This window comes from Castor canadensis, chromosome 11 (genome assembly GCF_047511655.1).
Source record: "Castor canadensis chromosome 11, mCasCan1.hap1v2, whole genome shotgun sequence".
NCBI lineage: Eukaryota > Metazoa > Chordata > Mammalia > Rodentia > Castoridae > Castor > Castor canadensis.
In genome coordinates, this window is record NC_133396.1 from 4621347 (window position 1) to 4646646 (window position 25300).

The following is a 25300-nucleotide window of genomic DNA, read 5'->3' on the forward strand; positions in this document are numbered from 1 at the left end:
GTGTTAAGTATCCAATCTGAGTGTGATTGAGCTGAGTTCGCCTTCCAGTCTAGCAGCTTTTTCTCACAGGTTTGGAAGGCCTACTCTTGCTCATCCACACTGGGATGAATTAACTGCTGTCAGGTAATTCTCTCTTTACCCCTGATGTTATTTCAAAAAGAGAAAGCATGCAAAACGCAGGGCAAGAAGCAAAAAGAGCATTCATTGATCAGAGCCACAGAACCATGCTGGCAGGGGAAGAGAGGTATCATGTCTGTATTGAGCTCTGAAAGGTGTCCTGTGTTCAGGCTAAAGCTGTTAGTGCCAGTTAATCAGGGTTTAACTCCAGAGGTGGTCAGCTACCTGGCCATAGGCTACCCTGGCCAGCAGTGGTCACTTTACAGCACAAAGGGCCAGACTCCAGAAGAGGTAACTGCCAAAGTTCTCTCCATCAGCAGATTGGCTGTATTTCTTATTGCCTGTGTTCTCGGTGCTCTGGCCGTTGAGGTGTTGACCCTGGACAGACTACCCTCCCAGGCTGTCTCCTAGAGATAACGAAGGACTCCCCTGTGAGCACACCTTTGGGGTACAAGCCAACCAATCAGAGCCCACACCCACAGCTGTCACACTTATCAAGCTCACATACCCACCACCATTTCCCCTGCTTTCACTCACTCCAGGACCAGTACCGAGCATGCCTACCAAACTTATTCCAGCCATCTGATCCTAAGCGTTCCGTACCTACCCTGCCTCATCTACTCCTTCCTTTTGGAACCCCAAGAAGTGTTCTGAACCATGCTCTGTCCTTCCCTCTCTGCTCCCATCTGACTCTGGTCCTTTCCCATGTGCCTCTGTTCTTGGGATCAGACAGTAGAAACTTTCTCTGCGACAACCACTTCCATGTGCGTGTGTCTCACTGGGCCTGATGAAAACAAATTGCAGGTACAGATTTTAACAGTCTACACCTGAGATCTTCCTAATTACATAGTGGATATCAAAATAGGTTTTTATTGGCAAAACTCCTGATTTTTGAATTAGCTTATTAGGAATGGGCTCTCACTAGTGAAACTAAAATCATGCAAGACGCACAGTTTGGTTAAAGTTGTTCAGAGACGTCTATCCTATTTGATCTAGCAAGGCTTGCCTGCATACCCTTAGGGATGTCATCTGAGTTCAGATACCAGCTTAAAAGCATGTCTGATTACTGCATTCTGACCAGGGAATCCAGAGTCCCACCTCTGGGAAGTTCAAGTGAGCCATTCACACAAGGTGTAGTTGGCACCGAGTAGCAAACCCTGGGACTTCGCCCACTTGCTCGTTGAACGAGCGGTTTCATGCCGGTCACTAGCCAGTGGTTTACAGTCAGCATTTGCATAACTAGGAGACTGTTCGAAGCTGTGCTCATGTGATCTGGTGGCAGCAACTCCTTCCTGGCCTCTTTCATGGCCACTGCTGTTTTTTGTTTTTAAGGAGGAAAGATTTCTTTTGGGCTCATGGTTTCAGAGGTGTCAGTCCATGATTGGTTGGCTCCATTGATGTGACAGAGTGAGGATACCTACCTCCATGGAGGTGGGAAGCAGAAAGTTGGTGTGAAAAGGTGCCAAATGCTTCAGGGATCAGAGGGACCATGCATAGGAAGGGCGTGAGCCACACTTTCCAACAGAAATGGGAACCTAGAAGGGGATGGGGCCAGACCTTCAACATTTCAAGAAAAACAGTTCTTGACTAGAATCCCATACCCAGTCAAGTCTGCAGACAGACGGAAGACATGTCCAGGCAGTCAAAAGACATGACTTTCTCAAGCATCGCTTTTTAGCAAGCCGCGGGACCCCAACACAGAGAGAAGAAAGAGGAGGTTCTATGCTGGACGGGCTGCACAGAATCTTGGGGAAAGACCAGAGCAGATGGAGTCAGGGCCCAAAGAAGACTGGGGGAAGAAGCCTCTACCCCCTTGTTGGGGGCTGGAAGCTGATAAAATATCTGAAGTAACTAATCACATGAAAAACAGAATTTTGTGAGATTTTACAATTCTGTTAGAGAATCTGGAAGGAAATGGGGACAGTGGCCTAGTGACCATGCAATAGACAATGGTGACCCTAAGTCGTTACTATTAACTGTAAGGTGTGCATGAGCTGTAAGAAGAGTTAACAGTTATACAAGAAAAGAAGTACAAACCTTCAATCCTAGCTACTGGGGAGGCTGCGATCAGGAGGATCAAGGTGCAAAGCCAGCCTGGACAAACAGTTCATGAGACCCTGTCTCAAAAATACCCAACACAAAAAAGGGCTGGTGGGGTGGCTCAAGTGGTAGAATACCTGCCTAGCAGGCATGAGGCCCTGAGTTCAAACTCCAGTACTGCCAAAAAAGGGAAAAGAAAAGAAAAGAAAAGAAATATACTAACAGCAATACTACCTCAGTGGAGAGAGCTGAATGGTTCCCCTAAGTCCCTGTCACATACTTGCAATGAGGTAAACAGTTAACAATGACTTAACCCAGAGCTGTGACCTCATCCTCTGTAAGGGCAAGTCGATAACTGTGCCAAGAAATGAAGTATGAGTAAATTCCCCAGAGATGTGGAGACAAAGCCATGAGTAGCACGTGTCTATAATCTTAGCATTTGCGAGGCTGAGACCCTGCCTCAGAAACAAGAAGGAAGGGAGGGAGGGGGAGGAAGGGAGAGGGAGAGAGATAGAGGGAGAGAAAAAGAGAGGGAGAGGGGGAGGGAGAGAGTTGGGGAGGGGAGGGGAGAAAGAGGAGAAGGAGAAAAGTATGTTTGCTAAAGGGTTCTCAGAACTGTGTTGGAAAGACACATGAAACCCAAGGTTTTTAACATTCCTTTTAATATCATTTAACATTGATAACTATACATATGGGTGGTGTAACTAAAAAAATAATTAAAAATATAGAGAGATTTTAATGTTCTCAAACCTACAGATAAAAGCAGAAAGTATTTCCATGCCCTAGAAATAGCTAGGGACGGTGGGAGAAAGAAAAGCATTATCTGTAGAGAATGTAATAAATGATAAGAATATAAGTAAATGATTGCCATTTCCTTACTAAAACTCAAAGGCACAGAAATGAAATATTAAAGAGAGATTAAAAGTTAAAGCAGCAGCAAAGATACTTAGGCAAATGCCAGCAAACAGAAGGGGCAGACACGGGCATGATAGGATCACAAGCGAAAACACAGAGCGCGTGGAATTATTTTAGACTGGAAAAGTGCTGTACGTCATGCTCCAAGTTACACAGAGTCAGAATGTACAAGTGAGAAGTGGCCACAACGCAGAGAGTCAACAGGATGACATTTGCATTGTATGACTAATGGCAGCAAATGCTTTCAGTCTTTGACAGTCAAGTGGATGAAAAATAGAGCCAGGGTTCTCACGATCTCATTCCCCTCACGAACTACTTGCTCTGCAAAAGGAGCGCAGCTTGCCCTTGCATTGCTGCTGCACAGCTATGGTCGCACATGGGAAATCCTTCAGCTCGTCCCATTCTTCTTGTGTTCGGATTTTCCACACCAAGATACGACCAAGTACCCACTGTTTTGTTTTTACCTTAGTCTGACTGCACTAGTTTGTTAGCTGAAGCACCCAACAAGCATTTGAGGACAGATGTGACCCAGACACCAGTCCCCTGCAGCAGACGGGAGGGGGTGCCTTGCCCATGCTGTAGAGAGAGTGCTAAATCCAGGGTACAAAATGGTAAACTTCAGCAAATGTTTGCCTAGGTGACTTTGGGTAATTAAATCTCTCTCACACTTCATTTGCTGGTCTCGATATTAGAACAGAAGGTTTACATATATAACAAGCTTTTCAAATCCTCTGGCCAGTGGGGGACACCTCGAGACCATCTGACTAATTGAAAGCCACACACTTGCTAATCTGAATACATTCTGTTTTCTGCCTAATTTCATTAAACAGACAGGGTACAAAGTAACACTTCCTAACCAGAGTTTTTTTTTTTTCAAATGGAAACCAGAAATTAATCACCCATGGTTTTTTTTAAAAGTCATATTTAATGTATAAAAGAAATATCCAATAGTTCTGAAAATTTAAAACCATCTCCTAAATAATGATTGAGTCAAAAAAGATGTCAAGCTGGCAGACTGGCTCAAGCAGTAAGAGCACCTGCCCAGCAAGCGTGACGTCCTGTGTTCAAACCCCAGTACCACCAAAAAAACAAACAAAAAAACCACATCTATATTGTAAATTATCTAGAAAATAACAGGATACAATGCAAATTGATTTTATAAGTAAAATCAAATATTTAAGAAATGAAAGAAAGTATGTAAACTATATTTAGAAAACAGAACAAGATTGCAGAAATAAGTTCAAATAGACCAATATCAATATTCACAAATAATGTGAATGGATAAAAAGCTTCTGTTTAAAAAAAAAAAAGACATTTGGGGTTTTCGAATCTTTCATTGGTTGGTTTTTACAGAGGCAAACTTAACCTGCCGTGAAACATGCAGATGTTAGATGTGAAATTAAGTAAGTTCTGATAGACATGTCATCTCCACACAATTAGAAATCCAGCTCACTCATCCCACACTCCCAGAAAGCTCTCCAGTCCCTTTGGTTGAATCCTCGCCTCCCATGAACAACCAGAGTTCTGGTTTTTATCACTATGGATTAATTTTCACTCTTATAAATCATTTTTAATGAAATCAAATGCTATGTGCCTTTTCAACAGATTTTTCTGTTCACTGTAAGTTTTCAAGAGTTACATGTGTGGGCACATGGTTAGGTTGGTAAAAGAATTCCACTGCATGCCAGAATCCTCTCATTAATGAACATCTAGCTGAGGGGTTTCCAGTTTGACCCCATTTTATTTATTTACTGGGGTTTGAACTCAGGGTCTGAGTTCATGCTGGCTGGGTAGACACTACCACTTAAGCCACTCCGCCAGCCCTTTTTGTGAAGGGTTTTTTTTAGATAGGGTCTTAGGAACTATTTGTCTGGGCTGGCTTGGAACCTTGGTCCTCCTGATCACTGTCTCCTGAGTAGATAGGATTACAGGTTTGAGCCTCAAGTGTCCATCTTGACCTAATTTTAACTACAGCTTCTAGAAGCATTCTAGCCCAAGCCCCCAGGTTTTTTGTGGACGGCTCCTTCTCAGGTTTTGTCCCTCAAACCTGTTTTTCTCCTTCTCATCCAGTCTCTGTCTCTTCTCACACCTCAATCTGACAGTTGCTGCTTCCTTGGCCACCACTACTCTCTGTGCCAACACCATGGTGACCTGCAAGGCCCCGAACACAGTTACAATGTGGTCATCTGCCCACCAGACTACAAACTACTTCAGAGAGGTAATCCTGGCCTTTGTGGCTTAGATTTCCCATGGCACTTAGTGCCTGGCCCAGGGAGGGTCTCAAAAAAGTTCTCAAATGAAAAACCAGGTAAGTACATGAAGCTAGAGGCGTGCACGTGGGGAGCAGCAAGGAATCTGTCCTACCACAGAACCTGGCCAGGGCAGCAGGTTACACCTGCCAGCAGGCGGCATCCATCTGGCAATTCACCTGGCTGGAGAATCGAGAGGTCAGAGGGCCCACCTGGTTGCAGAGAACAAGCACGGTGTCCTTTTGGACATGGTGGACATTACTTTAACCCTTCTGCCCCTAAAAATCACCATCAACATCATCCGACGTCCTTCCTCGTGCTCTGCAGCTGACTGGGGGAGGGAAGGAAAATAATACCAGCCTTCGGAGCTCGAAGGAGGAGCTATTAAACTGCATATTTGTTCAAAGAGAGAGAAAGAGTACAAAGAAGAATTACAAGAAACCCCCCCAAATTACAAGTGTGGGTTACAGTAATTGCTAAATTACAGAGCTCTGACTGTTAGATACACACCCCGCAGTTCAACAGCTTCCAAGGGCTGCCGTGAAAAGACAAAAGCCAGAAAGTGCTGTGGGAATGTGGCTCTGAGTGGCTTAGCCAGTGGGAGCCCCGAGAGGGTGGAAGCCAGGACACAGGGATCCCAGCCAGGACTAATGATGTCTCTATTTTCTGATGGTGAATTTCCCTGAGAGCAACAGTGTGGGCTGGGTGGGAGGAGGACAGGGATGTTGGCATTTTTTGAATTTGTGGAAGCAGCAGTGGTCTTGGCCAATGGACTTGGAGTCCTGAGAATGTTTTCAAGGTCACCAAAGGGATCCGAATGGCAACCACTGCTATGTTCGCCATTCCAGCTGTAACACTGAAGCTTCAAGGTCACTAGGTGACGCCCATTTCTACACTGCAAGGGCACCCAGTTAGTAGCACTCGCTTCCATGAGCCATGTTCAGGTCCTCCGTGCCCTCTGACCTGCCACCTACACACAGGCATGTCCCACCTAGCTTTTCATGGAGGCCCATAGAAGTCTCTCGAAGTCCTCTTCTCTCCCAAGCGCTTACTTCTGGGAAACACCTGATCCTACCTTCAAGCCGTGAAATGGTGAAGTAAACTCACCTAAAGCCCCAGAGTGCCCTGACACAACTCAGCTCAGCCTCCTCACCAGCAGCCTGGTGGCGGGACATGTTCTGTTTCCAGAAAATATATTTATTTTACACACAGTGAAATTTTTTTCTTTTTTTGGTGGGACTAGGGTCTGAACTAAGGGCTTTGCAATTGCAAAGCAGGCACTCTGCCACTAGAGCCACACCTCTAGTCCATTTTGCTCTGGCCAATTTCGAGATGGGAGTCTCACAAATGGTTAGCCCAGGCTGGCCTCGAACGTTGATCCTCTGAATCTCAGCCTCCCAAGTAGCTAGGATTACATAATTAGGAGAAAAATGATCACTATGCGTTGACCCATGGACGGCCCAGATGTTGGAGTTATTGATCTTTAAACGCACTGTGAAGGGAATGCGAGGGAAGACAGACAGCATGGGGAACGGGAGGGAAATTCTAGCAGAGAGATGCAAACTGTAAGATCATCAAATTGGGGGAGGTGGCTCGGTGGTAGAGCGCTTGCCTAGCATGCATGTGGCCCTAGCACCACAAAACAAGCAGACAGACAGACGCTAACTTCCTGTGTCTCCCCCCCACCCCCCCCACCCCCGCTCCCAGCAGCCCCCACTCCAACCAAGGACATCCTGAGGGCAGGAAGTCCTACTCTCAGCCAGGCTGAGTGGCTCTGACAAGAGAAGGAAAAGAGAGGCAGAGTCGGAAGCTGTGCAATAGGCACATCCTCAGGCCCCCCCATTGTGGGGCCTCGACTGGACCCAAAGTCTGGTTCTGAGTGGTGCCCACCCTGGCTGGGCAGGTAACTCTGTTCCTGTTGACCCCCTGAAGGTCCCAACTTTGGACTCAGTTTCCCCAGGAGGCATCTTTGGCCTGGTCCCTCCATGGGGCCACTTCCCTTTGGGGACTTAGATTTCTTCCTGGGATAGGGCTTGGATGAAGTTGTTAACCTGGGAGACTGAGAGGCCATGACAGCTTTCCATGTGCCAGCGCTGACTGAGGAGCCTGATGCTGGTGCTCTGGCACCTAGAAGGGGGAGGAGGAGAAGGGGGAGGAGGGAGGAGGCAGGAAGGGAGGCGCAGGTGGCAGTGACAGCTAGCATTGTGGGTAACGAGTAACACGAAGCAGCTCCCTGGCAGCAAGGACTCTCCAGGTAATTAGTTTTTAAATCAGGCAGACGGTTCAAGAGCCACTTACTCTGGGCAGCTTTAATTACTAATGCTCCCGCTTTCTCCCGATTACTTACAGCCTCGCTCTCTGGGAGGGGAGGAAGATACTCTCTTCTTGAACACTCAGCGTTCACCCAGCTGAAACTTCCATGAGGCCCAGAGGAACACTGGGTGTTGGAAGCTGCCGTGGGGTGGGTGTAGCAGGGGCTGGCAGACCCAGCAGGTGGCCTTTAAGACTCTGCATCAGATGTCACCTGGACCCACCCTGCCCTGCTGAATGGGACAGTGCTGCCCTACAGTGTGCAGGGAGCCCTGTCCTGGACACACACACTCGGACTCTCCCAGACCTAGAAAGGGAGACAGCAAGTCCTACTTTCCAGGACTGGAGGGAGGAGTGACTGGGCCAGAGGTAGAACCAGAACCTGGTGCAGATGGGCACTTGCTCCATGGGGCCCCAGCTTGGCTGGGAATCCAGCCCAGTGTGGGTTTGTTAGTTTGGATAATGAACCATCTCTGCACACCTCAAACTCATGTGCTGAAAGTTTGGTTCCCCAGTGCATTGTTCAGAGGTGGGGTTTTTGGGGAAGTGATTGGATCTGACCTAATCAATGGATTGATCCATTGATGGCTTTATAATTGATAGCATTCCTGGGAGGTGGTGTAAACTGGGAGGTGGGACTGGCAGAAGTAGTTGTTGGGAGCATTCTCTCTCTCTCTCTCTCTCTCTCTCTCTCTCTCTCTCTCTCTCCTTCTGACATGCCCTTTCATCATGCCTTGCCACAGGCTTAAAAACAATGGAGCCAGCTGACCACGGACTGAAAATTCTGAAGCTGTGAGTGAAAAGAAATCGTTCTTCCTTTTGTTGTTTTTCTCAGGTATTTTGTCACAGCGATGACATCCTGCACAATATGCTGTCCCGCCTCGATTCCAGCATTGATGTTTGCCATCCTCGTTTGTCCGACACTGAGGCTCAGTTCACTCCAAGGCCATGCAGCAGACAAGCTGCACAGACAGGCGCCCAGGGCCAGTCACTAATTACAATGTCTTCCTGCAAGTCTCCCCAGGCTGGGCTGCAGAAACAGCACACCCCAGGATGGGGCATAGTGGTACATGATTATAATCCCAGCACTGGGGAGGCTGAGAAAGGAGGATAGAGAGTTCCAAGCCAGCCACAACTACACAGAGACTATCTCAAACATAAAACCAAAAATGTAAATCCTAAAATGCCTGGGTATTTCTCTGATGATACAAGCAAGGTGTGCCCAGTGTAAAACGTTTGAAAGAGGAGAAGTAACAACACAGAAATCCGCCACTGCTGGGCAACCTGCTCACAGTTGGGAATTTAAAAAATGTAAATGTATTTGTAAGCATTTGTTATTGTTGTTTTCCCAAAATTAAGCTCAGATTATGCATCTCATTTGGTAATCTGCACTGATACCCTCAATGAAAAATTTTCCATTTTTTTTAAAAAGCAGGATTTTAGTAACTGTACAGTAGTCTGACTTATGAACATACCTTATTTGATGATTTCTAGGGTTTTTGCTCCTGTCAATCAGCTGCAATCAGGGGCCTGGTGGAGACTGACAATTGCCTAAATTGTCCCTGTCCCTTCTCAGGTAGATGAGAATGCTCCGCTGGGGCAAACTCACTTAAGAGGAGATGCTGGAAGGAGGCTGAGTATGGTGGCTTACATCTGTAATGCAAGCTACTTGGCAGGCAGAGATTGGGAGGATCTCAGCTTAAGGCCAGCCTGGGCAAAAAGTTCTTGGAGACCCCATTTCAACCAATGGCCAGGCCCATGACGCGTGCCTGTCATCCCCAGGGGAAGCACAAGGAGGAGGATTGCGGTCCAGACTGGTCCAGGCATACTGAGACCCTGTCCCAAAAATAACCAACACACACAGGGCTGGTGGATTGGTTCAAGCGTTGGCACACCTGTCTAGTGCGTGCAAGGCCCTAGCCCACCACCAAAAAAGACAAAAAGGAGCTGGAAGTGACTGGAATTACCCAGTACAAGCAGGAGAGGCTCAGGACTGGTCCCCTCTTCCCTTTGTCTCCCTGTGGTTCCATGGAGTCCTGTGTCCTGGCTTGCGCAGGGGTTCAGCCTCCCTTGCAGGACTAGCATGCAGACCCTGAGTCTCCCACATGCAAAAGATCTTGGAACTCAGAGGTCTGGGCACAAAAATCATGCAAGGGCTCCTCCACATGGATTCAACTCTGCAACTGGCACCTCTTGTGCTTAGGTCCCCACCAAGACCCCTGAGGTCACCCCTCTGAGGTCACACATGGAGGAATCCCTACAGATCAGTGTGTGTGTTGGGGGGGGGGAGGGATAGTGGCTGTGGAGATTCCCAGGGCTCTCAGCACTGCTGAGGGTCATTCCTGGGCCAAAGTGACACAGCAAAGTGGAAAGAATGTAGACCCAGAGCCCAGGACTGGCCAGAGGCCCCCCCATGGCTGGCTCTGCTTTGCCTCCCCCTCCCCGTCCCTGTGGAGCAGCACGAACATCTGGAAAGGGTTTCTGCTCCAGTGCAGGAAATGCACCTCAGCCCCACAGGGGTCCCCAGTGCCAGGACACAGAGCTGGCTGCAGCAGGAGCCTCGCCCTCTCCCCATCTCCACTGGGATGGGAGGGGAGCAGAGAGGAGTGGCTAGGAGGGGGAGGGAGGCAGGGACGGGGAGCTCTACTGGACTTTCTTCTGAAATCAGCTCCCAAGACTCCTATCTGGACATCCTCACCTGGGCCGTAACTGGAAAGGGGATGAGGAAAGGAGTCATCCCAGACACAAGTGCTTACTTTCTCCCCTCCCTCCCTCCCTCCCTCCTTCTCTCCCCTTCCAGCCTGTGGCCCCTCTCTCTCCCCCCAGGCCTCCTGGACAGCACCCCAAGGCCCCCAAAACCCAATGCCCTCAATACCAGATCCCACAGGATGCAAAGCAATGCACGCTGTCAGCTCTGAGAAGGATAACGGAACCGCACCAGGTGGGAGACCAAGGCCAGACCCCAGGGCCAGGGCTACATTGGGCCACAGGTCATGGGTTGGAGCTTCATTTTCTTTGTGGCGTAGGTTGTTTTGTTTTTTTTTTTTTCCTGGCATTTTCCACACTGGACATGCTACACTTGTAGCCAGAAAGGAGTGTTTAAAAACAAGTAGTAAAAATCTGAAAGGAGACCCCCAAGTGCAGCCTTGAGTGGGTTCTCCTGGTTTCCATTTGGCTTCCTTCCCAGGCAGATTCTCATAGAGCTGTCCCTACCCCATGGCTCCCCCAGTACCAGAGCTGCCATTTGTCTTAGTTTCCTGGCCTGGAACAGGGAGGATCTCAGGCACCTGGCCTGTGCAGTCCCCACAGGACACCCACTTCTGACACAGATGAGCATCCCATGGATTCATTTGGAGATAAATTCATTTGGAGAAGTCAGGTGGCTGACAGATGAGCCAGGGGAGACCATAGGGGTTGAGATAGTAAGCTGAGGCCACCCACTTGGGGGCAAGTGAGCCTTGAATCCAAGCCCCTGAGGCCCCAATTCAGGCTTTCCCACTGATCTCCTCTGCTGCTAGAGTTACTCTGGAGACCTCGAGGTGGCAGGAAGGGGGTGTAGAGGGTTGAACAGTATGTCTCCCAAAAGTAATGTTCACTCAGAACCTTAGAATGTGACCTGATTTGGAAATGTAACCTGATTTGCAGATGTAACTAAGGATGGAAATAAGATTATCCTGGATTAGGGTGGGCCCTAAATTAAGGACAGTGTCCTCAGCAAAGACAGAAGAGACACAGGAAGACAAAGGTGGAGCCCCAGGAGGACTCTCCCTTAGAGCAGGGTGAAGGACTCTTGACCCAGAATTGTGACAAGAAAATTCTGCTGTATCAGGACATCCAGCTTGGGGTCATTTGCATAGCAGCTTCGGGTCACTCTGCACACAAAGGGCTTCTGGACCAGGATTCCTTGTACCTTACTTCTCTCACTCATGTGCAAAACAGCTGGCTGGGCTATGCCTTTGGGATTCCAGTTTGTTTGGGAGTAAGGTACTCCTGGGATGAAATTAAACTGTCAAACACAGGCCAGTTTGTAGTGTTTGACCCGACAGATTTAAATTTCAGAAAGAAAAACTGAAAAGCTCCAACCAGAAGCAGTTCACATCTCCTCCCTGTGGAAACCATCTAGACCCTGTTAATGAAAGGTAGATTTGCCCAGTGAGCACTGGTGGCTCACGCCTGTAATCCTAGCTACTCAGGAGGCAGAGATCAGGAGGATTGCGGTTGGAAGCCAGCCTGGGCAAAATAGTTCATGAGACCCTATCTCAAAAAAACCCATCACAAAAAAAGGGCTGATGGAGTGGCTCAAGGTGAAGGCCTTGAGATCAAACCCTAGTACTGAAAGAAAAAAAAAAAAGGTTTATCTGCCACACACTTCTCAGTGAGTTCTGATAAATCAGTGCTCCAAAGTCCCCCAGCAGTCACCCCAATTGTCACCTACTGTTAGCCTCACTCCTAGCAAATCCTTTGTTCAGGGAATGCTGTGAGCCCCAAGTCCCCAGGGAGTTCTTGTTTTGTGTTTGCTTCTATTCTGGGAGCTTGAATTCAGGCTCCAACCTGGCCCAACCTTTTCCTGGTCTACCTGCAACTGGCCAGACCAGTCCTGCAGCCAGAAGAGCAGCCATTGGAGGAGTGTGGAGCCTCTGAGTTTGCATTTGAAACGTTTATTTCAGGAAATACATTTTCAACACTTTGTTATTTATACAAAAAGAGACGAATTTCTCAGGAGGCACATAGCAAAAGGCCATTGTGGAACAGAGCCCAGTGAAATGAATAGTTTTCAAAATCTGGTTACAGAGAAGGAAAGCAAAGCCATCCCAAGGCAGGGATTGCTGCTAAAACCCCGAGTGACATGGGGGCTAAAACCCCGAGTGACATGGGGGCTGGGGAAGGCTGCTCACATCCTGGCCCCTGGGGCTGGACAGTTCCTTCAAAGTCTTGGTTTTGGCAAAAACTCGGCAAGTTGGCAGTTAGCAAGTAAACTGTTCAGCTGAGGGAGCTTGGTGAGGGTCCTGCCATGCCTGGGTGGGGGTGGATTAAGACGCCCGGTGCTGTGACTTCCACACACACGCATGCGCACACATATGCACACACACACACCCAAAGCAGCACCCACACCCATGCACCAAGTCTCTCCGCACCCTGCCTCTCCCATTGCACTTCTAGCTGCAAGAAGCCAGCCTGGGGTCTTGCAGACAGACATGCCTTGGCGCTGTACACCTGCATCCAACCTCGCCAGGAACGGGAGGCAGAAAGGAAGTGACTTTGGTCAGCTATGCATGGTGATGGTCCTTGCTGGCCCCTGTCACAAGGATAAAGGGTGAAAGAACCAGGCTGTGCCACTGTGCAGTCTGGCTCTGCAGCCTGGCTGTGTTCCATGCATCTCTGACCCCTCTGTCTCTCCTTCTTTAGGGGTCTTTATGATGGGTTCTGGGGTGCAGGAACCTAGGCGCATGTATGACAACAAATGGTCAGGTTGTACCAGCTCCCACTGGCCTGGGTCACTGAGTCAGCAAAGCCTGAGCCAGGATGGTGAGTCTGGGGGTGGGGTGAATGAGTGCCAATGTAACTAGAGCATCTAGGGCCAAACCAAAGATGAGACAGACCTCCCCGGGCACCCGTGCAGGGCAACACAGCTCCCACACACCCCTCCACCCTCCTTCCAGCACTTTCCATGGCTTCCTCCCTGTCTTCTCTACTGGATTCACTTGCTTAGAACTTTCAGATTCAGGGTGGAAGCACCTTCTGTGCTTCCTAAGCATCCTTAGAACCCAGTGGGTTGGCAGCACAGGAGGTGTGAGGAGGGAGGGGGGAGGGGAAACAATACATACCTCCCTCTCTCCAACCTGTCCCTGTTTCTGGCCTGAGGGGACAGTAGGGGAGAGTCCACTGGCTGGTGTGGACAGCTGAGATAAAGGCACTTTCTGCTCCAGAACAGGCTTCTGGGCAAGAGCAGCCTGGGCCTTGCCACGTCTTAGCAATTGGCAACTTGGGTTGTGGAATCCTCTAGTCTCCCCTTGGGAGCAGGGGAGTGAGGTGCCACATGGGGGGACAGCCAGCCAACTCCAGATTCTCCTGGCCAGCTCTATCCTCCCCTGGGCACAGCCTCTGACCAGTCTAAGGGCTGTGCCCATGGGAGTGGAGGGGATCTGGTCCTGCAGAGGCTCTGGCTCTGAGAACTCACAGGGGTGGGCACAGACAAGTGACTCTTGTGGCCCCTGGGGGACTGGGCCTGTGTAGGGGGTCAGATTCCTTAGGTCCTCTCCTCCAGCCCAGGGGAAGGCCAGGCCCAGGTCCCACCCACCCCATGCCCACAGCAGGTGGGGGCTAATGACAAACACACTTGTTACCTGGCAGCGTGGGAAGGGGTGGAGAACAATGACAAATGGACAAAGTTGTATAAAATAAGATGGGGCAAGTGGGTGGGCCTCGGCGGGGGTGGGGGGGGACGAACAGACTTGGGGGCAGGGTCCCGGGGCATGGGTGGTGTCTACATCTCCTGGGCTTCTGGCTCCTTCTCCTCGACCCCGTTGGCGATGGCGCTGTGGCCCTCGTTGAGCCGTTTCACGCGGTAGGCTTCGAAGTGGATGCTACTGGTGATATCCTTGATATTCTGCATGTGCGTCCTGCAGGAGGGAGGTGGCAGCCAGCTCGAGCTGACCAAGACCCCCTTGCCCCCCGCCTCTCCACCTACCCCTGCATAGGGGACAGAATCTCCTTCCTGGTCACCCCAGACCTCACACACTTATTTTAATGATTCTGTGTCCACAGAGTCTGGTGCCTGTCCAGGGACAGGCAGCTGGGTGTTGGGCACAGACCCAGAGTGGGAAGGGTCAGAGGTCTCATAGTGGGCAGGTCTGGAGCGTCCCTACTCCAGAACAGAAGCAGCAGGGTGCTGGCCAGCAGGAGGCAATGGGTGGCTGCTGACCCCCAGGCTGTGGCCTGTAGAGGCAAATGGCCTGGAGTAGACGGCCATGGCACAGGCCTTCTGTGATGCTGGGGATGGAGTCCAGCCAGGACCCTGAGTGTGCTAGGCAAGCGCTGTACTACTGAGCTGCACCCCTAGCTCCCCCACTTTCTTTCCTCTGGCACTCAAAAACAGGAAACTGGAGAGGTTAGAAGAGTCGGGTTCCCCAAAATGGTGAGGTCGCTTCTGGAAACCCCCTACCCGGAGCCTCTCAGATGGCTCTGCCCTTCCTCTTGACATCATTCAGCATCCATCTCCCCCGGCTGAGGGACTGGAGGTCCAGGGTACCCCAGCAGGAAACCTCCACCTCCGTCCACTGCCAGCCTAGGGCTGCTGCTCCAGGGACTGCCCACCTGGCACCACCTTGAATGGGGTTTTATGTGTTGGAGAACAACCTGCTTTCTGCCCAGGTGCATGAGACCAAGGAAAAACTTCAATCAGGTCAAAGGGCAGGAGTCCACCCAAGAGACTTCACAGAGCCTCAGTGGTCACAGCTGGAGCTTGAACTCAGGGCCTTCACCTTGAGCCACTCCACCAGCCCTTTTTTGTGAACGGTTTTTTGAGATAGGGTCTCTCCAGCTATTTTCCCAGGCTGGCTTCGAACCATGATCCTCCTGATCTGCCTCCTGAGTCATGAGGATTACAGGTATGAGCCACCTGGTGCCTGGGCAAGAAGGCTTTTCATTTCTTGCTTTATTCATTTCCAAAAGGATTTTTCTTTCTTTTTTTTTTTTTTTAAGAAAATGGTCTTCCATAGTCTTCCTGAAGGTAGGACAGACGACGGGCAGAACTGCCACCTGCTTCCTGGGTCACCCACACCCTGAATTCAGTCTCTCTCAGAGGCCTTTGGAGGTGACAGTCCTCAGCCCACCCCAAACACCACCAGTCTCACCTGATAAGGAGGTCCCGCAGGTAGGCGAACTCACAGTGCATGGTGTTCTCAACTGAGGAGAGGGGACAGAGAGCTTTGATGTCACATGGGAAGTCCCTCCTTACCACAGCTGTCCCCTCCCACCTAGTAATGCTGGTGCCAAGAGCAGCTTCCCAGGACAGTCCACTGGCAGGTGGGCAGGGAAGGAAGAGAGTCACCTGATCTATAGCAAGCCATGGGCATCTGCAGACACCTGGCACTGCTGTCAGTACTGGGGACACTGGGGTGGTAGGGCAAAGTCAGTGTCTGCTCTCTAAAAGGTTCCAGTCTAGTGGGAGATGGCACAGTACCCAGCCAAGACAACAATGGTGCAGAGAGTCAGAAAGGGTGGGGCCCTGCTCCACTGGGGTGATCAAGGTCTCAAGGGACAGGTAGGCTGTCCCATCAATACCCAAAGACGGTGGGGGGGTGGTGCTGAGATGCTGGGATTGTATGGGGGATTTAAAGAAAACCTGGGCCCTTTGTGTATATCCCGTAAGACCCGACCGATCGACCGTGCTCAGAGCACATGCAGGGGACACACACGTTCACACACATGCATAGTGAGCTTGTGATATCAAGCTCAAGAACCAGCAAAACTCAACGTGACATTGACTAGGGACAACTGCATATGAGACACAAAAAGCCCAGGGTGTGCACGTGTGTGTGAGGCATAGCTGGAGACTGCAGTCACTTTTGGGGGGGACAGGACGATGGGGGCAGGGGTCCATGGGTTCCCGAGTATGCTGGTGCAGGGCAGAGCTTCAGCTGGCAGACTGTTAGAGCATCATTCGTGGCTATGCTTTGGAACTCAGGGGCACACCCACTGCCAGGCAAGCATAATATAGAGGACCTTCCCATGGGGTGGGGGCTCTGAGCTGCACCAGTGGAGGGGAGCTGGCAGACTACCTGAATAAAAGATACCCTCTACATAGATCAGTTCATTCTCCACAGCCCTGCTGGGTGCATACAAGGACTCCTCTTTTTTACTCATGAAAACCAGGCTAAGGGAAGGCAAGAAATGCGTCTGTCTGGCTTTTGCATGGTGAGATCACAGAGGAATCTGGAACCTGCAGCTTCACAGTCCAGTGTGCCTCACAGAATGACCAGGTTTTTCTTGTTTAAACATCTGATTTTCTGCTGACAAGACAGCAGGCAGGGCAGAGGCTGGGCAAAGCCTTCCTCCATGCTCCCAGCTCTGCAGAGCTGGGTCCACACTAGAGCCTACCCAGGACAGAGCTCTCAAATTGGAGTTGTGTGTGATCCCTGCTTCCTGGCTTGGGAATATTATGCTGGTCTTTCTGACCCTCAGTTTCCTCATCAGTAAAATGGAATAATGGGATGTCATCTGTCTAATGAGTCCATGGTGTAATTTATGGAACCTTGCCTTCTTCCTGATGGTACTCCAGGTGGCCTCCTAGAACAGGAAAGTTACCTAGCAATGGTGCACACTAAGAGGGAGGCAAGAACAAGGCAGAACCACCTCACGTCCACACGTCTCAGGGGTGAACACAAACTGGTTAAGTCTCTGGTCAGTTTTCAACTCGTGGGGTCCCTTATATGAACAATCATTATGTTCTGTGAAGTCCCCAGGATCCTCAGAAAGGCCACTGGACGTGGGACCCACCACCATGCAAACATCACAGGTTTTCAAGAGTGACTTCTCGGACTCAACTGTGAGCATCCCTGTGGTCTCGTTAACGTCCCAACAATGTTACTGCCTGCATGTGGTGCCACGGTTGGCCACAAGGGGGCAGCAGAGGCCAATGTGGGTTCTCGCCCCCAGGTCCCCAAGGGCTTTTTCTTATCCCTAATTTCTCCGCCTGGCAAATCATGCCTTTCATACAGAGGCTCCAGAATAGCAAGATCTGGGGGACAGAGAGGAAGGGAATTGGAGGAGGGGCCAAGGGGGACAGAGCCTAAAAAAAGCCCCCCTAGTTCAGGCAGCTCCTATAAGAAGAGTGACAGACACTGAAAAACACCCAGAGGCTGATTTAGAAAACACCCCCACTGGAGGTGGAAGCACAGCAGGGGCGGGGCCACAGGAGCAGAGGAGCAGTGGCACCTCTTCAGAAAGGCCCTGTGCCCCTTTGTACCCTCCACCAGACTTATGCTCCTAACTTGTAACTTAAAGGGTCCAGGCAGGGTGGACCTGTGGGCTCGATAGCCGCCTCCCATTCCAGGGTCCCCGCTGCATCTGTAAGAATGTGGGTACAGGGAGGGACCTCAGACAGCCCCAGGGATTAAATGAGAGAGTTACACCATGAGCTGGATGCCTGGGGAGTGTCACTGCCTAGTTATCAACTTTATGGCTTATTTCTTTGATCAGTTGTTCCTCAGGAAGCTCTAAGAGTCTCTCAATGTACTGAAACCTGGGCACACAGCACCCACTTTACAGATGGTGGAGACTGAGGCTCTATATTCAATGTCCTCATAAGAGGGGAAGACCCAGGGACACACAGTGCAAAGGACTCGAGCTCAGATCGTCAACAGAAGTGGCTTATTTTCCTGATCTCCCTGGGGCCCTGAGTGCCAGTGCAGCAAGTACCTTCGATGGTGCCCCACTTGGTCTTCCTTCCGAGGATCCTCTTGCCATTGACTTGGTACTCATGGTCACTGCCCACCACAGCAAATGGTATCATTTCCTGGGAAGGGGACAGGTGTTGCTGGTCACTTGTGCTCACAGAGGCCAGTCCCTCCCCTGAGCCCTGAGAGAGCTGCCCTGCGCCCCGGACTCCATCCCCTCCCAGCCCGGAATACATCTGCATGGCTCAAAGCAGGGTCCCTTCCAGGGTCCCCTGAATGCCCTGCCCTCCACGCCCACCGACAAGAACTGAGGGACTTGGGGAACAGCACTGGGGCCTGATCCACCCACCCGGAACTTCTCGTTCACCAGCCGGTCCTCCGAGTCCTCGTCAAACTCCTTCTGTGGGTACACGTCAATGCCGTTGGACAGCAGGTCTGCAGTGATCTGGGGAGTGGAGAGAAGAAGGCACCATCCCTGTGGCAAGCTCTGCCCTCCAGTCAGTATCTACCCTTGCTGTGACCTCCACGCTGTGAGCTGCCTTAGACCCGAGTCAAACACAGACCCTGGGGGACTGTGACCATGACAATTTCCAGTTCTGATGCCCCCTGAGGAGAGGAGGGACAGCTGAGACATGCCTCAAGGGACTCTGAAGTCACTGTCCTGAGTGACTTCTGGTCTTTTCTGTCCAGATCATCACAATGACCCCCCAGCCCCCCATAAAATAACTCAGGGTTTCTGAGCCTTCTCTTCCTGAAACCCTTTTATAGTAGCTCCAGGGCCAGCATAGGTCCCTCCTATAGCCCAGAGGGCACCTGCCAGTATTAAAATGTCCAACCCTGATAGCAGCCCTGGCCAGGTGGCATCAATAGACTGTATGTCAGGGAACAGCCACCATGTCTACCCCCAGCAGACACAAGCCCAGGCACAGCTTCAGGGCCCCCTTGACCCTTTTCCCTCCAACAGACACATCCTATGCAGTGGACCATCCTTCCCTAAGCATGCTGGGAAAACTCCTGACACATGACCCCCTATGGAGGCCCTCAAAGCTTGTGGAATTCAATTTAAGGCCTTACTCATACCCACTCTTATTTTGTAGAAGTTGCCAGATGGTTCTGAAGTGAAGCCCTGTTAGGACAAAGTGACTCAGGGAGGGCTCGCCTGTTTAGACAGGCAGAGAAGCAGACAACACCCATTTGTCCTCTGGACAGCTTGCCTGGTAAAAACCAGGCACATTGTGTCTGATGGCTGTGTGTCAGCGTCATTCCCCGGAGAGGGCACTTGCTGTCCACCTAACTCCTTGAAGGGACACTGATGCCGGCCTATCTACTCTTCACCAGTCTCCACTCAGAGGTCACCGGAGCTCCTGTGGAGCTGCTACTGAGAGACAGGGGACCACCGAGATGCCCCCAGAACCCTCCCAGGCCAGGGACTCTTCTGGTGACTCTCCCTGGGCTGGGGTGGCCCCTGTCAGCTTATTCAGGCAGTCCACTGAAGGACATTTCCCTTGGTGGAGGCTAAGTGCCTTACCCGCTGTTTGAAGTAGACCCTCTCCTCCAGGGTCAGCGTATCAGCCTTGGCGATGACGGGGACAATGTTGACCACCTTGCTCAGGCGCTTCATGAACTCAATGTCTAGGGGCCTGAGACTGAAAAAACATGACGTAATTGAGACTGAGCTCAGGGGGCAATCAAGGGTTCACAGCTGGGTCCATACTGGCAGGGTGTTGGTCATGGGTTCAACACCAGCCAAGTGGGCAGCACAGGACGAGGAGAGGGGACAGGGCAGGCTCCGCACACAGCAGCATCAATAGGCTGAAGCAGGAGGCGCTGGGGCCAGGCTAGCTCCAAGCCCAAGAGCCCAGTTGCTCCGGACTTGTGTCCACACATGAGGAGCTGATGGCCATCTTGCTGTGGGGCTTTGATTGGTGGAAGAGGAAAGAGACGGGAGCCAGGGCCTAGCAGTTCTGGGCTCCCTAAGACAGACTGGCTGCTCCCCAGGGTGGCTTGGCTCCACCTGACATGGGGAGGGGCCCCTGAATGCTGGCCCCACTTTCCTACTGGAACACAGCCTCCCCATACAGGGATAAAAGCAAGTCACAGGCAGTGTGGGGAAAGTGGGCTCTCAGGCCAAAGCCTGAGCAAAGATGGCCAAGAGCCACCCCTGCCCCTAGGACTAGGGGTGCGGGGGGAGGGAACCAGGCACAGTGCACAGCTGGGGTCCCAACCCAGAGGGTCATCTCTAGGGAACCACCCTTGGCTCGCCGTGCTGATGCCATGTTGGGACCTCTGTCTCCCACCATCAAACTCAGCCCAGTCAGAGATGGCAGCAGCTGGACTGGCTGCCACAGGACTCCTGGACCAGGTCTTCCATCCCAGGTGAGGCCTCATGACAGGCCTCACAGCACCCTTACCCCAGCCCAAATGGACTCTTTCTGGTCTACAGGAGGTGATACCACAGGCAGGCTAGTGGACTTGGGCTCAGGTTTTCCCACAATTCACCAGGGTGAGGCTTGCTGACCAACAGCTAGACTCCTTTCTGCAGGGTGTGGGATCCCCAAGCCCCTGGACTTCCTACACCCCAGGGTGAGCCTGTAACAGTCCAGACTCAGGCCCCACCATTTGGGGTTCTGAATCCTAACTCTATCTCAGTCCAACAAGCCACTGCCAGCTGCTGCTCTGGCTATCTCCTGGACCCTAAGACTGGCCCCCTCCCCATGCCCTGACTCAGGGTGTCCTCCTGGAAAGGTACCTAAGCATTGCAGACAGATGGGGTTCACAGGGAGCCAAGGACTATGGGTCCACCTGCCGTGGTCAGGGGAGACCAAGGGAACCCAGGGCTTCCCAGCCTGTCTGGCCTCCAGGTGCAACTCAGGACGGGCAGGACTGGCATACAAGGGCTCTCACCAACACAGCCTTGCCCAACCCTGCCAGGACCCTGTGTTCTAGGCCTCACAGCCAAGAACCCCCTGAGTGGCCTATGGCATTTTCCATCCCCCACCAGCATGGAGAGAGGTGACTGCTGGGATGCACAACCCAGAGGTCTCAATCCCCCTGACAAGCCCGACCATCAGATCTGGAACAGTCCAGGGTCCGCCTAAGTCTTCAGCCCTGCAGACAGGGACAGAGAGGTGGAGGGGGCAGGAGGCCAAACATGCAAAGATCACAGGGAGGTTTTGGGGCACAGATACAGCATGTCACCCATCTATCAGCTGCTGACGACAGCCCTCACTCGGCCCCTCTATGCCTGTCCGCTGGCTAGAAAGACAGCACCCTGAAGGCAGCCTTAGAGGTGACAGAACCCAAGCCACCCCCCACGAGGACCCAGGGCAGGGCTAGGACATACGAGTGGCCGGTGGCAGGGATGAAGTAGAGGCAACAGTGGACGCGAGTGTCTGGGATGCGCCTCTTCCGGTTGATGTTGACCTCCTCCTGAAGGTACTTCTCGTACTGGTCGTTGATGAATTTCATGATGGGCTGCCAGCTACAGGAAGAGACCCAGGTCAGCCTGCACCCAAGACTCCTCCCACCCAAGCTGGCGGTCAAGTCCTCTCCAAGCCAGACTGTGTGGATGGTGACAGCTCCCCTATCCCTCCCTAGCAGGTCACCAAGCCCCAGAACTCTTGGCCAATATCCAACTTCCTAGTTAGGACCTGGGGGTCCTTGGCGTTCTACACAGAGATAAAACAGCCTTATACTAGAGGTCCCAGGCCAATCTCCCCAGTCTGACCTTTGAATCTGGGGGGACACAATTCCACTTTGACCCAGAATTTTCAGATCCCAAGACAAGCAGCTTTACTAGCACATCAGGCCCAAGGGGACAAGTTCTCCAACACGGGGTCTGACTCCGGTGGGGCTCAGGGAACCTCCAGCCCTCAGAATGCTGTTTTACCTGGAAGAGGGAGTCCCCAGAGCTGCTCACCAGTTCTCATTGTTGATGTGGTCCCCGAACCCAGGTGTATCGATCACAGTCAGCTTCATCCGGACCCCCTTCTCCTCAATATCTACAGGAACCACAGCACCAGACAGCACCAGAGTCAGAGGGGAGACTTAGGTCCCCAGGCACCCCAGGGGGGCTTCAATGGCAGCCCAGGAGATAGTGGACAGAAAAAGACCGCTAGCAATGAAGTCCAGAGGCTCGTTACCCGGGTACCACAGTTTTGGGTTTTCCACTGTCTTCGGGGGCTCAGTCTGAGTCCTATCCAGAATCTCAACATGCTGGGGGGGTGGGGGTCATGGGGAGGCCCCTCTCAGGGGCCCGGGTTTCCCTGGCCTGGGCTCCCTTAATCCCGTGGAAGGAAGGGGTCCCACCACCCAGTCCTCGCCCCCACTGCCAGGGTGCTGACCGTGGGTGATGGACTTGATTTCAATGGTCTTGGGGATGCGCTCCTCTGAGGTGGGCTGCACTGACTTCCGGCTGATTTTGGATTTGAAGAGGGTGTTGATTAAGGTGGACTTTCCTAAGCCGCTCTGCCCTGGGGAGAGAATGAGAGGCCAGTTGGTGAGCCCTCCAGGGAGGAGGGTTTGTGGCCCTGCGATATGGCCGATGCCTAGGCTTACAACACACCAGCGCATCTCTGCCAGGTAGGCCTGGCTGGGGCTGCACCTCCAAGGTGGGTGCAGTGATGAGTATACACCCAAACAGCCAGGACTCAGTGCCTGGCCAAACTTCACCCAGAAGTTTCAGATCCCAAGACAAGCGGCTTTAGCAGCAGATCAGGCCCAAGGGGACAAGTTCTCCAACACAGTGTCTGACTCTGGTGGGGCTAGAGGTGACTGTCCAGCAAGGCTGCTTATAGCAGGACACCAAGACTCCAGAGGCACTGGGCCAGGGGAGAGCAGAGGTGCCATGCAGGAAGGCAGGTCCAGGCCACGCTACAAAGCTGGGCAGAAAGGAAGTGCCCGGCTTTTCCCCTTGCAGAGGGGAAACCCCACCTTTGTTAGGGCTTGAGCCTGTGGGGGAATTTATCCAGACCCCTTCTGCCACCCCATGAAGCCAGCAGAGTTTGAAAACAGTGGCTAATTTGCTCCTGAAGAGTGGAGCAGCCACTTCACAGGTTTAGGCCTATGTAGGGCCCACCACGGGGGAGAGTAGTGGGTGCTTCTGAAGGAAGAGGCTACCGGCTGCAAACCCCAGCTCAGCCCAGCAGCCTGTCCAGGTCACACTGATCAATGACCTCCCCCTGGTGACATCCAGTTCTTCGTGGCCATGAGGAGGGGGAAGAAGCCTCCAGCCCCCACCTGCCAGGCAGGCAGCCAAGCTAAACTTCCAGAAAGCCCCCTAACCAGGCCTGCTGGGTGTGAGGGCTGAGCCTCTCCATGCCCGAAGGTAAGGACTGGGGCAACAGCAAGGAAGGTGCTAAGGAAAAACTCACTGATCACAGAGGGCTTCCCCTTATACACGTTCACCCAGGTGACACCAGGGGTTTGTTTGTTTGTTTGTTTTATGCAGTACTGGGGCTTGAACTCAGGGCCTACACCTTGAGCCACTCCACCAGCCCTTTTTTGTGATGGGTTTTTTTGAGATAGGGTCTCAGGAACTATTTGCCTGTGCTGGCTTCAAACCGCCATCCTCCTGACCTCTGTCTTCTGAGTAGCTAGGATTACAGGCATGAGCCACTGGTGCCCAGGTACACCAGGGGTTCTTAGCACAGTGAGAACCCCCAGGAGCATAGGAGGCTAGAGAGACCCTCCTCCAGGGCACATGCAGGCCCACACAACATCACCTGCAATTTCTTCTTCTCTAGTCCAGGGCTGTCACCCATTTTATAGGAGGGAAGACTAATCCCAAGAGCTTCTGTGACTGGCTCACAGTGCTGAGGCCAGTTCCCTGAATGGGTCTGGAGTGGCAGGTTGGCGTGGGGACTCACCAACCACCATGATGTTGAACTCAAAGCCCTGCTTCATGGCCTTCCTGCGCATCTGCTCCAGGATGGAGTCGATCCCCACATAGCCGAAGTCCACGGGGGCCTTCTCACTCCGTGGTGCAGGTGTCTGCTTGAGCGTGGCGTCTCTGGGGGTGTCAGCCATGTCGCCCACACAGCTGGGAGCTGCCTCGGTGGCTGAGGAAGAAGAGCAGCGGCATTAGGGTGTGATGGGGCTGTCTACAGATGTCTGCCAGGTACCACGTGGTCAGGCAGCTCAGACCATCAGGCCTATTCTCAGATGGGGAAACGGAAGCTTCAGGTTAGCAACCTGCCCATGGGATCCCTGCAGAATGCCCCAGAGCCAAAGCCCCTCATCACAGCGCCACCCACCAGGTCACTGTCCCCCAGCCACCCCAGCTCTTGGCAAGACCGCAGACATTTCATCCTGCCTCCCCTTGGCCTGGGGACCAAGGTGTCCCTTTCACCTCAGCTCAGAGAAGCTGCAACAGCTGCTGCTCAGAGCCACAGAGCCCTTTGTACTTGTGGGCAGCCACAAACAGGTCACAAGGGAGAGATAGTCCCTACTGGCCTTCTGAAGAAAGGAGGAAGGGCACCAGTATTGTTCAGTTCCTATGGGTGTCACCACTCCTGGGCAGCTTAATGACATTCCTGGGGCCAGAGGTGGGAAAGCATGGGGTTGACCATATGACTGACCGCCACCCAGGTCACCTCCAGCCCCATGTGCTCCCATCCCAGGTGAGGCCCAGTTTTGCTCTGAGGTCTGCCTTCAGGCAGCGGAGTTTGAAATAACCCGAGCTCCCATCTGTAGGTTAGAACAAGATCCTCCCTCCAGGCCACAGTTCCTTCCCTGGCTGCTGAGTCCACAGTGGGAGTGGAGGAAGACCACCCTCCCACAACCATGCCCACTGGAGACTCAACGTGCTCCTGCCCAGCAGGGGTGCTCAAGACTTGCTCCCCTGGGGTCTGGCTGAAGCACAGAGCCCAGCAACCCAGTCCAGCCCTCATGCCACACCTGAGGAAGGGGACAGACAGGAGGATGAGAGCCTTACAACATCAGTTCTGGAAAGGGGGTGGGGAGTGTGCCATACTCCTGGGCAGCTCGGTTCCCTGTTTCCATGGGGGCACAATCTTCTCTACTTCCCCAGATCAGAGGACAATGAAACAACAGAATGCAGATAAAAATGCCAGGAATTGCCACAGGGTCTACAAATCTCTATCCCCAAACAATGCCGGCAACACAATTCAGATTCTGGAGGCCACGGGCTCCTTTCACTGAGCTCTAGGCGCCAGGCTGCCCGCCCACCCCCCACCCCCCTAGGCTGGGGACACACAGCCCTGCAAGACTTCAAGGCAGGGGCTCTGCTCCCTGCTCAGAAATATCCTCCCG

General features: G+C 52.2%; 1 protein-coding gene and 1 long non-coding RNA gene across 11 annotated transcripts in view; one reads left to right on the top strand and one right to left on the bottom strand.

Annotated features, from left to right (window-relative positions):
* Positions 1-7529: 7529 nt before the first annotated feature.
* On the top strand, positions 7530-8958 carry LOC141414030 (uncharacterized). Its single transcript, XR_012439134.1, has 2 exons — positions 7530-7575; positions 8467-8958. It is a non-coding gene; the product is annotated as an uncharacterized lncRNA (long non-coding RNA).
* Positions 8959-12273: 3315 nt separating this feature from the next.
* The window catches only part of Septin9 (septin 9), a 153372-nt gene continuing 140345 nt past the window's right edge, over positions 12274-25300 (bottom strand). For all 10 annotated transcript variants that reach the window (XM_074045036.1, XM_074045037.1, XM_020178979.2 and 7 more), the window contains 9 exons: positions 23896-24087; positions 22372-22500; positions 21948-22029; positions 21372-21509; positions 19557-19674; positions 18378-18473; positions 18051-18147; positions 15485-15536; positions 12274-14251 (listed from right to left, as the gene is read on the bottom strand). In XM_074045036.1, the coding sequence (XP_073901137.1) occupies positions 14116-14251; positions 15485-15536; positions 18051-18147; positions 18378-18473; positions 19557-19674; positions 21372-21509; positions 21948-22029; positions 22372-22500; positions 23896-24087 (1040 nt within the window). In that variant the 3' untranslated portion in view covers positions 12274-14115. The remainder of the gene's footprint in view (positions 14252-15484; positions 15537-18050; positions 18148-18377; positions 18474-19556; positions 19675-21371; positions 21510-21947; positions 22030-22371; positions 22501-23895; positions 24088-25300) is intronic.